A 13,623-nucleotide genomic window follows, 5' to 3' on the forward strand; every position below is an offset into this window, starting at 1 on the left:
CGCGCTGTTGTGCCCTCTTTGCCCTCTTCACCAAGGGGCTCCCCCGCCAGCCCTGCCCCGCCTCACCCCATGAGCCATGCACCTCCTGGTGACCGGTTGTTTTTATGATATAGATAAGTGAAATTTTTCATTTTAATTAACAAGGGAATTAACTGTAAAGTTTTATTGAGAGCATAATATTTTTTTATTATGGATTTTGGAGAGGAAGAGTATAGTTTGTGATTTAGGGTATTCTGTAATTATGTATCTATATAAGAGAATTTATATCTTTTTTATTATTCAGGGGGGAAAGTGTTTAGATATATGTAACTGGAGTTTTCTTCTTTTTGACAGTTGTGATGATTCAAATTCAGTTCTTCATAGCATCTTCCTGTTGAAGTTCTTTATGCATAGCCAGACTATAGATGTCTAAGATGTCACCAAAACAATAGTAAAGTGAGGAGATATAGTAAGCGGATGCAGCAGGCAAGTTCTTCTGAATTGCTGCTCACTTCTGAGCAGAAAGTGTTTCTAGGGAGGCACAGTCCTTTTGAAAGTAAGAACATTTAAATCTCCATTTTTTTTTCTAGCTGCAGTTTCAGTGTTAGTGTTATAGTAATTGTGGTAGTAATAAGACCCTGGTCACCAAAGTATATTTGCTTCTGTATATTTGCCTCTGCACTTTTCCTATGTAACTTACATGTAGCAATCCAATTCCACTTGCCCTCTTCTAGGCCCAGTATAGTGTTAGTCCCCTAATATATTATTGTCCCCTTTACTAACAATAAGGAAGATACAAGCTCGGAGCCCTTTTTGGTAAAAGGGATTTTGAATTTTATTATTATATCATATCTGCTTTCAAAATGGATTTGAATCATGATGTCATTAATCTACATATATACAGAAAAATACTGGAAAAGAAAATCATGGCATTAAAGAGGAAGAGGAAGCAAATTTGTTAATAAATAAAACATTAAATTTAGATATGAGCTTTCTAAACACTAAAAAAAAAATAAAGACCTAAATAGCATATTTTGGATTATCTAAGAGACAGGTTCTAAAGAATTAGACTCTTCCCTGTTACTAAATTCTAAAAGAAGTTCATCATATGGAACCCGTTCTAGGGAGTATTAAATGATATAGTATCTTCAATGATAATTTTACAATATGAGAAGTTTCTCTCTGTGTCAGTTTTTGTAGCAGAGACCTTAATAAAAGCATTGTATTGAAGGGTTGTATAGTAGAGGGTAAGTTAACATGATCCAAGCGTAAGATCTAACTTTGTATAAGAATTTACATTGAGATGTATATACTAGTATATCCTGTTCCTTAGACAGTCTTTTTTTTAAAAAACATATTTTTATTGATTTCAGAGAGGAAGGGAGAGGGAGAGAGAGTTAGAAACATCAATGATGAAAGAGAATCATTGATTGGCTGCCTCCTGCACACCCACTCCTGGGGATTGAGCCTGCAACCTGGGCATGTGCCCTTGACTCGAATCAAATCTGGGACCCTTCAGTCCGCAGGCTGACACTGTATCCACTTAGCCAAACCAGCTGGGGCAGACAGTCTTCTTTTAAATATTTTGTTGACCCTACTCTGCCAGTGCCTCCTGCGATAGTTGAATCATGTTTTCAGATTTATATCTAGATGCCTAGCACTTATATTAGTGTTTTTGTGGTTTAATTTTTACATTTACATCTTTGAGTTATCTGGAATTTTAGTTTAAGAAATAAGAATCCAAATTTCCCTCTTCCCCAACAGTATCAATAAATAGTATTGCTAATCAACATATTGTATTGATAAACAGTATTATATATCAATATCCATTTATTGAATAAGCCATCATTTCTTTGCTGATATGAAGAGCCATTTTTATCACATGCATAATTTCTGTATGGATTTAAGTCTGTTTCACAACATAAAATATACATTGGCTAATAAATACTGGGTGGGGCAAAAGTAGGTTTACAGTTGTATATAAAACAGAGTTTAGTCTTGTCAATATTATTTATTAACTAGAGGACCAGTGCATTCCTTCACTGGGGTGGGGGGGTCCTTCAGCCCGGCCTGCACCCTCTCACAGTCCAGAACCCCTCGGGGGATGTCCGCCTGCCAGCTTAGTCTGGCTTAGTCGGACATCCCTCTTGCAATCCAAGATGCTGCATGCACCAGTGACCATACTTTTCATACAGGTGAAAGGCATCTTGCTGTGTATGGGCAGCTACATTTTTTGCCCTGATTATAAAAAGTAGTACATGACATGATCCTTCTGAGGCAGTAGTACCATTTTTCCCATCTTATGGGTAGAAAAACTGAAGCAGAGAGAAGTTAAGTAATTGGCTTTGTCACACAGTTAAAGGGTGTCCCAAAATTCACGCAAGAAGTACTTTTGATAGAAAACACAGGGTTATCATTAAAAATTGTAAATTTTTTATTGATTCATAAAGTATACAGTATAGGGTTATGTATGGAATAGCATATCGGGTAAACAGCTTCCACGGCTTTGCTGGCACATACGCACTCTTTTGTTACTGCCTGAGCAGCCGCATTTTCGAAGAAGAATGGTCCGATGATGCCTCCAGCCCAAAATCCGCACCAAACAGTGACATGTTGTGGATGCATTTGTTTCTCAACAATCACTGGTGGATTTTCTGAACCCCAAATGCGACACTTTTGTCGATTAACCAAGCCATCAAGATGAAAATAAGCCTCATCGAAATTCAGCCACATTTATGCAAAATGGTCATGGAAAATTTCAACAAAAGAGTGCGTATGTGCCAGCAAAGCTGTGGAGGCCATTTACCCGATATGCTATTCCATACATAACCCTATACTGTATACTTTATGAATCAATAAAAAATTTACAATTTTTAATTATAAACCTGTGTTTTCTATCAAAATTACTTCTTGCGTGAATTTTGGGACACCCTTTATAAGTGTCAGAATCAGGGCTGACTGCAAAATGTGCAAGCCAGAGTCCATTCATGTCATTACTGCATCATCCTGTTTTTTCAGTGTTAAAGTAGCCTTGCCAGGTTTTAATTTTTAAATCTCAGAGACTGTTCCCAATATATAGGAATGCATGTTCATCCCCATGTAGAATAAACAGGATGTGGACAGTTTGGAGAGTCTTCTGATGAATTAGCATTAAGCAGCCACAGATCTCTTTTTCAAATACTACAGAAGCCACCTTCCTTGTTTAACTGTGTGTGGGATGTAGCAGTTTATAAGCTACTAGAGGCCCAGTGCCCTCAGGGGGCGGGTGGTGGCCCTCAGCCCAGCCTACACCCTCTTGCAGTCCGGGAGCTCTCAGGGGATGTCTGACTGATGGCTTAGGCCCGCTCCTGCCTAAGCCATCAGTTGGACATCCTTAGTGCTGCTGCGGAGGCGGGAGAGACTCCTGCCACCACCACTGCACTTGCCAGCCATGAGCCCAGCTTCTGGTTGAGTGGCACTCTCCCTGTGGGAGCACACTGACCATCAGGGGGCAGCTCCTGCATTGAGCATCTGCCCCCTGGTAGTCAGTGCGCATCATAGTGACCGATCATTCCACTGTTTGGTCTATTTGCATATTAGCCTTTTAGTATATAGGATGACATAGTCACTCGCAATCCAGGACCCTTAGGGGATGTCCGACTGCTGAGGGATGTAGCAGTGCACCAAGCAGCAGGCGGCCAGGGAGGAGCCTGAACCAGGGCCAGGCGCCACGCCGCTCATGCTCATCCCAGCTTACTGCGCCTGTTGCTGCCGCTCCCCATTCGGTAGTGCTGCCAGGGAGTTGGGAGAGGCTCCCTCTGCTGCAGCTGCACTTGCCAGCCATGAGCCCGGCTTCTGGCTGAGCGGGGCTCCCCCCCTGTGGGAGCGCACTGACCACCAGGGGGAAGCTCCTGCATTGAGCATCTGCCCCCTGGTGGTCAATGCGCATCATAGCGACTGGTCGACCAGTCGTTCTGGTCATTCCATCCTAACGGTCGCTTAGGCTTTTATATAGATAGATTGGTGAAACTCACTAATGCTTTTAAAATGCAAATTTTAAGATTAACAGATAGTTTTTCATTTATGAGCTTGGAAGTAGCTAAAACATTTGTCAATATTCAGTAGTGGTAAGAACATAAAGGGAAGCAGTGGTTCATACATTTTTTAAGAAATTATAAATTGGCACATATTAATTTTTGTAGAGCAGTTTTTTTCTGCAAAGCACTTAGAACAGTGTCTAGTACATAGTAAGTACTATATGAAGATTTGTTATTATAATCATCCTTATTTGATAATAACTATTAAAATAAAAAGTGCATATCCTTTACCTAGAGATTTCTCCTAAAGCAAAACTCATGCAGATAGATATATTAGATATATACATAGAATATCTATATCAGTCACATAAGAATGTTCCATGCAGTGTTTTTCATATTAAGGAAAAAATGGAAAAATCCCAAGTGCCCATCAAATACTGCACATCAATTTTTTAAAAGAGACCACATTTTAGTAACAAAGAAGGATATCTAGATATTTTATTAAGCAAAAAAGAAAATTTTACATGTAATACATGTGGTGTATGAATAATTTTTGAAAACAAAATTTGTATAAGTTTGTAGATGCATAGAAGAACTTGGAAGAATTATACTAAAATGTAAGCATTATCTTTAGGAGTTTGGATTATAGGAACCTTTCATTTTTTATGTGCAAATTATTTGCATTTTTATAATGAACTTGTTATTTTTTAGATTATTATTTATTTAGAAGATAATATAATGTTGAAGAATAATGTTAATATAGAGTCACCCAATCTCACCACCCTAATGCAACTGTAAATTTCTATCCATACTGTAAAATTTTGACATTATGTTTTTGTAGGTAAATACTATTTGCCAAGTCTTCCTATACATGATTTCAACTAACCTTTAAAACTTTTCTTAATGAATATTTCAAATGTACAGAAAATACAGGTAATAATATAACAGATCATACACCTACAACTTAGATTTAACATTTTGCAACTTTGGCTTTAGGTTTTTTTAAAAAAAAATTACAAGAGTCTCTTTACTTTCCAACACATTCTTCTCTTTATCCTATCTGTGCACATGTCTGAATGTACTCTAAAGGATTTATATACAAGATACTTTTCTATTCATTGAAACAGTTGTATATAATATGTTTTCCTGATTCTTGATAGTGTGGTAAATTTTTTTACTGACTTTAGGTTTACTCAGTTTTTTTTATTCTTTATTTAATTTTGTCTTGAAACTTGCCAGTTTAATTCACATTTTCAAATTGTTAGCATAATTTATCCATACAAAACCCTACAATATTCACAGTTATGGCCCTTTTATATTCCTAACATTGATTATTTGTGCCATGTCTTTCTCATTTTCTTGATCAATATTGCTAGAATTTGATATATTTCAATCTTCAAAGAACCAGCTTTTGGTCTCTATTAGACATAGTATATGTGGTAACTAAGAATGTCATCTTTGGAGTCAGACTACTTGCACTTAAATCTCAGCTCTATCATGTATCAGCTGTGTGGCCTAGGGAAAGTTACTTAAACTCTTATTCTCTCTGTGTATGCCCATAAATTTGATAAATTTGATGAAATGGACCAGTTCCTTAAAGGGTACAAAGTTGACTCAAGAAGAAACAGATAACATGAATATTCGTAAATCCTCTAAAAATATTGAGTCGTATTTAAAGCCCTACCCCTGAGGGTGGGGGGGAGTAAGAGATCAAGCAAAGAACTTGTATACATATATGCATAACCAATGGACACAAACACTAGGGGTGTGAGGGCATATGCCGGGGGGTGGGGAGAGGTCAATGGGGGAAAAAGGAAACATATGTAATACTATATGTAATACTTTAAACAATAAAAAAAAAACAATAAAATAAAACCCTACCCCCATAAACACATAAATTTCCAGCCACAGGTGGCTTCACTGGAGAATTTTACTAGTCATTTAAGAAAGAAATAATATCAATTTGATACAAACTCTGTAGTATGCTAAGTGAAATAAGCCAGTCAGAGAAAAACAAGTATCACATGATCTCACTTATATGTGGAATCTAATGAACAAAATAATCCAACAAATAAAATAGTCCCAGAGGCATGGAGCATGGCACAAACTGACGGGTCTCAGAGGGAAGGGGAGAAGGGAACCAGCAAGGAATAATCAAAGAACTTACATGCACATGTGCATAATCCATGGACACAGACAATAGTGTGGTAAAGACCTGGGGTGGGCAGGAATTGGATGGAGAGGGGCAATTGGGGGAAAATGGGGGACATTTGTAATACCCTCCACAATAAAAATAAATAAATCTAAAATAAATCATTAAATAAGGAGGGAATACTTTATAACTCATTCCTCAAGGTCAGAATTATTGCTACCAAAACCCAACAAAGACAGTACAAGGAAAAAAAACCCCACAAAACTACAAACTGATATGAATATAGATGCAAAATTTTTAAACAAAATTTTAGCAAATTGAATTTAACAATTATATAACAGTGGTTTTCAACTAGGTATGATTTTTGTCCCCTTGGGGGACATCTGGCAATGTCTGCAGACATTTTTGGTTGTCACAGCTGGCGAGCAGTAGTGCTACTGGCATCTAGTGGATAGAAGCTAGGGATGCAGCTAAACATGCTACAGTGCACAGAACAGCAACAAAGAATTATATAACCCCAAATGCCAATATTGCTGAGGTGGAGAAATGCTAATATATTAAAAGGACAGTACCTCATGACTAAGTGGAGTTTTCCCAGGAATACACGTTTTCGAAAGTCAATCAATATTCACCAGATTTAAAAATAAAAAACAAAAGCCATCTCTAAAACAGTAGAAAAAGCCCAGTGGGTGTGGCTCAGTGATTGAGCTGTGACCCATGAACTAGAAGATCATGGTTCCATTCCGATCAGGGCACATCGATCCCCAGTGTGGGGTGTGCAGGAGGCAGCTGATCAATGATTCTCTCTCTCACCATTGATGTTTCTATCCCTCTCTCCCTCTCTCTTCCTCTCTCTGGAATCAATAAAAAACAAATTTTAAAAAAGAAAGTAAGAAAACAGTAGAAAGAACATTTGACAAATTTTAGGTCATTCTTTTTTTAAATATTTTTTTCAATTATAGTCAACATACAATATTATATTAGTTTCAGGTGTCCAACATAGTGTTTAGGCTTTTATATATAACTTCTGAAATGATCACTCTGATAAGTCTAGTAATCATCTAACACCATATGTAGTTATTATAATATTATTGACTATATTCCTTGTGATTTCAACTATCATTCTTTTTTAAAAAATGTATTTTTATTTTTTTCAGAGAGGAAGGGAGAGGGAGATAGAAATAGAAACATCAATGTTGAGAGAGAATCATTGATCGGCTGCCTCCTGCATGTCCCTACTGGGGATTGAGCCCGGAAACCCGGGTGTGTGCCCTTGATCGAAATTAAACCCGAGAACCTTCTGTCTGCAGGCCAACACTCTGTCCACTGAGCTAAACCGGCTAGGGCTCAACTATCATTCTTGATTTAAAAAAAATTTTTTTTTCAGCTTCACTGATGAATTCTACCAAATGTCTTCTTAAAAAAGAATTAATGCCAATTATTCTCAAACTATTTCAGAAAATTGAAGAGAAGGGAACACTTTAAAATTCATTTTATGAGGCCAGCATTACTCTCATACCAGAGCCAGACAAGGACACTATTAGAAAAGCAAATTACAAGCCAATATCTATTGAACATAGCAAAAATTCTCAACAAAAATAACTAGCCCATTAAAAGAATTATGTACCATGATTAAATGTATTATTTATTTATTTTTGGCCTGGGATGCAAGAATATTTAAACGTATGTAAATCAATAAACACAATACACCACATTAACAGAATGAAGACTAAAACTCTGACCATCTCAATAGATGCAAAAAAAGCATTTGACAAAAATGTAATATACTTTCATGGTTGTACACTTCAATTTTGTCAATTATACCTTATTAGAGCTGACAAAAAAAAAGAATTCATCTGTATGTATTGCATTGCATTATATGTATTGGGGAAATAAAAAGAATTGGAGGATGGTTTCTGCCTCGATAAGTTTTAATTTTTACAGTTTTAATCTTTTATATTTTATTTGAATTACATGTATATTTCAGTATAATAGTATAAATAAAGGTAGTGTTTAGATTTAGACACTGCCTATGTCTTCTAATTTTCATAATTTCAACATTGAAGTAAGGCTTGGCTTGATGATAGAGAAGATTTTTTTTTAATTGGGTAATTTCTTGAACTCTGTATGTATGTTGTCCAGAAATGAGAGAAAGAGGTACTACAGAGAAAAGCTGGAAAGGAAAAGTTTGGGTCCACAGATGCAGCTTTTGCAGGAAAATTTGAATTGCTCCTTTCTTTTTTTCTTTTCTTTTTTTTTTTTTTAACTCTTAGTTGGATAGTGACAAAGAGTGAACTCAGGCTCTAACAATGTGTGAGTTGGGTGTCAAAATCCAAAATACCAGTTTCCAATCAGAATTTAAAAACATTTTTGGTCACAAGAAAGTGATTATTCCTGGGGCGGTGGGTGGGTGGGGAGGGGCCTAGGAGGGTAGGCTTAAAGGAACTTAAAGGTTAGGAGAAGGATGTTACTTTTCATTTTGTATTACTAGAGAAGCTTTTAAAGTAAAAAGCTGTAAATGTATGTTTAGTCTTATTTCTTGTTAACACTTTCTTAGAAACTAACTCATTCAAAATTTATTATATGTATTTAATATTATTTACTTAACCTATCTATTAACTTCTGTTACATTTTCAGAACTGAAGGCAGAAGCTAGTCTGATGGACCAGATGAGTAGTTGTGATAGTTCATCAGATTCTAAAAGTTCATCATCTTCAAGCAGTGAGGGAAGTTCCAGTGACTCAGAAGATGAAGAGTACAGATCCTCTCCGTCTGATCCAGGGAATTATATCTCTGGAGATCCTACCATGTCTGCCATGCCACAATGCAGGATTCCTGATGTAGATGCCAGTCATAATAGATATCATAACAACAGTGGCCTTCTGATGAATACTTTAAGTAAGTATACATAAGCATGAGTAATTAGAAAAGTAAAAATTCAGTGAAGCCATACCGATTATGATATAAAATTTGTACAAGGAGAAAGACTCCTATTTTATTCAGTTGATGCTATTAATCATTACCTTCTTACTGAATTACTCATTTTCTTTTGACTCTGTGACATAATGTCTTATTGACTTTTCTCTTATCTTTCTAGATACTTTTCTCTCTCTCCTTTGCTGGTTTATAATCTTCTACTCAGTCATTAGAGCTGGAGTTCTTCAAGACTTAATCCTAGGTTCTTTTTCTTCTATACTCTTTCCCTGCATAATCTCCACATTTGTGTTGCAGTCAGTGGATAACTTCTAAATTTGCACTCTGACCCAGACCTCTGAGTTCTAGATGCATAAATCCAACATCATCTTTTAGTAAAAGGCATTTCAAATTCACTTTGTCCAAAACCAACTTACAATATTTAGCTGAGCTTGTTTTCTAAATAAAAGACAGGATTTCTCTAATTAGGCAAACTAGAAGCCTAATTGTATTCAAGGCTTGATTTCCTCCCTTTAAGAGGGTGCCTGAACTTTCAGCTGCCGCTCATTGGCAGACAGCACTCCACTGCTTTTCACAGCTAGATGTTATGTGGATACCCTCCTCAGTTTGGGGCTCTCTGCTGGGGAGCCCCAGCTTTGGGATTAGATCCCAGAGTTCTCAGTGGCACCCCTCCCCCTCAGCTGAGATATCTCTCTGGGACTTCAGTTGCCGTCTGTTGGTGCCAGGTCAGCCCTTTCGCGCCTCCGCCCCTCCTACCAGTCTCTATGCCATCTCCACCTTTGGTCCTTGGGTATCAGGGTTCTCTCCTGTGAGTTTTCCATTGATTCAGGAAGCCTTTCCATATTTCAGTTGTAATTCCAGCTTGTTCCTGGGAGCATGTCTGTGCAGCATCCTCCTACTCTGACACCATTTTTAATCTCATAAAATCTACTCTTCAACTGTGTATTAACTTTGAAACATGCCAGCTTTTGTTGATTGTGGAGGAGTTAAAAAATATGAGAATATTTTTAACCGTTTCAATTTTCTACCCAAATGATTTTGTTCAATCCCATAATTTCAGATAAACCCCTGCAATCACTGACTCCCAAATCTTTATTCCAATGAATTCCCATATCAAACAAAATTCAAAGTTTTTACCATGACCTAAAAAACAACTGATATCTTTTTGGCCTCATTTCTTATCATTCTCCTCGTTCATTTCACTCCAGCCACAGTGGCCTTTTCATAGTCAGAGAACACAACACACATACTTCTGCCTTGGGGCATTTGTATGTGCTGTTCCCTGAGCCTGGGCAGTTTACCCATCTCCATATTTTGCTGACTTTATTTTTAAATTTTGACCTCCAGTCAAATGTCACTCCTCAAGGAGGCCTCCCCAACTACCCTGTATAAAGTAGCACCTCTCATCTCTTTCTCCATACTCATTTTTATTTATTTATTTATTTTATATATTTCAGAGAAGAAGGGAGAGGGAGAGAGAGATAGAAATACAAATGATGAGAGAGAATCATTGATTGGCTGCTTCCTGCACACCCCACACTGAGGATAGAGCTGGCAACCCAAGCATGTGCCCTGACCAGGAATTCAACCGTGACCTCATGGTCCATAGGTCGACACTCAACCACTGAGCAATGCTGGCCGGGCTCCATTCCCATCTTTATATTTTCATAGTATTTATACCTACTTGGCATTATATTATATATTCGTTTATTTTTTTTACTGTCTGTTTTCTCCACTGGAATGTAAGTTTCATGACTGTAATCACATGGATGAATTACAAAAGGAATCAGTGATGAGTTACCCTTAAGAAACACTATGTAAATATTTTGACAACATTTTGAGTAAAAAATTATATAATTTTTTTCACTTCCAAATGATATATAGTCTGATCTTCTAAATTATATTTTCTCTCATTTCCTGATGTAGTTAAATCAGTGATATAAAAAGAAGGGTGATGTTGGTATGTAAAAGAAGACTAATATAGAAGCTAGATGATATTAAAACTATGCTGAAGATTGATGGTGTATTTTTTCTTTACAGATAGTATTATTTAAATTACTAATGATATGATTAAATTGTAGGATCAACAATCTGATTATTAATGACAAAATGTTGCCTAAACAGGACCACTTGGATTACTTTTTGTATAATATTTGTTGTCAAAAAATAAATATATTAAATATAAATTTATATTTCATTATTACAGTTTTGCTATTTTTTTATTTTAGGAAACGATTTGCAGCTGAGTGATTCAGGAAGTGATACTGATGACTGAAGAAACATTCAGCTATAAATATAAAATTTACAAGACATATGACAATGTATTTTATACTAAGAAAAAAAATTCCTAAGACTGAGGAAAATGTACTTTAAATGGTAAAAGAAATTAAATTTGATTCAGAATTTTCAATTGATGTTACATTTTTTAACCTTTTATGAGAACCTGCATTTCCATGTGTTTTCATTTAATCCTAAAACTTTTTTGAAGTTTTTTTAAAAGAATTTTCTTTTAAGTCCAGTTGCTCTTTTTTAAAAATATATTTTTATTGATTTCAGAGAGGAAGGGAGAGGGAGAGAGAGATAGAAACATCAATGATGAGAGAGAATCATTGATTGGCTGCCTCCTGCACGCCCAACACTGGGGATTGAACCCGCAACCCGGACATATGCCCGGACCGGGAATCGAACCGATGACCTCTTGGTTCCTGGGTCGTTGCTCAACCGCTGAACCACACCCAGCTGGACACTTTTTTGAAGTTTTAAAGATGAGAAAAAAGACTCAGAGGTTAGTAACTTGCCCACATATTATTAGTTAACAAGTGGCAGGTCAGGTGTTGTAGTGTTCAAGTTCAGTGCTCTGTTTTACCAGATTGCTATCTTCAATTGTGAAATGTCAAAACTATGGATTTATAATAAATTCTGTGATTTTAATTATATCTTTGAGCCTTTTCTATCTCATATTCCGTAAATTTTTGTTGAAAATCTATTAATCCTTGACAAAATTAAATTATAATTTAGGGTAAGGTGAAGCTAAATAATTATTTTAATGAAATAACTTATCTCAATATTTTTCATCATTTTCTTATTTTGCTTTTGAGAGAAAAATAAACAGTTAAGTGTTGATATAATTAATATTTACATCTCTAACATTTTTTTATTTGTATGAAAAAATAAATATTAGTTTATAGTTGAAAGCCAAAAAAAAAAAAATGGAGACAGAGCCTCATCTCGCCAACAATATTTTCATCAGTCTTCCACTTTACTGTTTTTAAAACGGAATTCAAGGTGATTTTCAGGTTTGGTGCAATTCCTCTGACCTAGGATTCTCAACACCTACTGGGGATGTGCCCGCAACCAAGGTGCATGCCCTTGACTGGAATCGAACCTGGGACCTTTCAGTCTGCAGGCCGATGCTCTATCCACTGAGCCAAACCGGTTAGGGCTTAATTTGTTTTTATTGTTGAGAGTATTACAGATGTCCACCACTTCCCCACCTCTGTCCTCCTCCACCTGGTTCCCATCCTACCCCAGGCCTTCACCACACTATTGTCTGTATCCATGGACTATGCATATCTACACTAATAAAAGAGAAACATGGTAATTGGCGTACGACCGCTACCCTTCCCATTGGCTAATCAGGGAGATATGGAAATTAACTGTCAGCCAAGATGGCGGCCGGCAGCCAGGCAGCTGATGCGAACAGGGAGGCTTGCTTCCTTCAGTGACAGAGGACTCCAATGTTCCCCGCCTGCGCTGCGTGCCTCTGAGCTTCAGTTGGAAACATTGTAACATTTATAGAAGATAAACAAAACCTCAGAAACCTCCTGTCAGTCAGCCGGGATCTCAGAGCTGGAGTCGCAACATTGTTTCGAATACAGAAAACAAAGGCCAGAAACCTGCTTTCAGCAGCCGAGCCTCAGAGAGAAAGCCGGCTCTCAGCTCCAGTGACAGCCATAGAAGGTAAATAAATGCCAGAATAAAAAAAAAAGAGTGCCAGGTGGAGCTGTGGGGGCGCGAGCTGGGGCTGCAAGGCTGGAGGGCACGAGCTGGGGCCTGATTCCTGTAGGCCACCCCAAGGGACCCCACCCGTGCACGAATTAATGCACCAGGCCTCTAGTGTGCGTATAAGTTCTTTGGTTAATCTCTTTCTGCCCCCCTCTCCCCTTCCTTCTGAGATCTGTCAGTCTCTTCCATGCTTCCATGTCTCTGGACTTGTTTTGTTTGTTATTTTGTTCGTTAGATTCCACATGTAAGTAAGATCATGTGATTTTTGAGGTCTTGAACATCTTTCGTTAGATTTCCTCCAGGTATTTTTTTATGCTATTATTATTTATTTGTATGAAAAAATAAATGTTAGTTTATAGTTGAAAGCCACTGACCAGTAGCAAGTTCTTTTTAAAAAAATTTTTAATATATATTTTATTGATTTTTTTTACAGAGAGGAAGGGAGAGGGATAGAGAGTTAGAAACATCGATCTGCTGCCTCCTGCACACTCCCTACTGGGGATGTGCCCGCAACCAAGGTACATGCCCTTGACCGGA

General features: G+C 37.1%; 1 protein-coding gene across 3 annotated transcripts in view; it reads left to right on the forward strand.

Moving 5' to 3' along the window:
* EAF2 (ELL associated factor 2) overlaps positions 1–11,491 on the forward strand; it is a 32,939-nt gene extending 21,448 nt beyond the window's left edge. For 2 of the 3 annotated variants that reach the window (XM_005875370.2, XM_014546950.1), the window contains exons 5-6: positions 8,785–9,045; positions 11,310–11,491. In XM_005875370.2, coding sequence (XP_005875432.1) covers positions 8,785–9,045; positions 11,310–11,356 — 308 coding nt within the window. In that variant the 3' untranslated portion in view covers positions 11,357–11,491. The remainder of the gene's footprint in view (positions 1–8,784; positions 9,046–11,309) is intronic. The other variant, XM_014546951.1, reaches the window with a different exon arrangement.
* The last annotated feature ends 2,132 nt before the right edge of the window (positions 11,492–13,623 follow it).

Source organism: Myotis brandtii, unplaced genomic scaffold, assembly GCF_000412655.1.
Source record: "Myotis brandtii unplaced genomic scaffold, ASM41265v1 scaffold46, whole genome shotgun sequence".
NCBI lineage: Eukaryota > Metazoa > Chordata > Mammalia > Chiroptera > Vespertilionidae > Myotis > Myotis brandtii.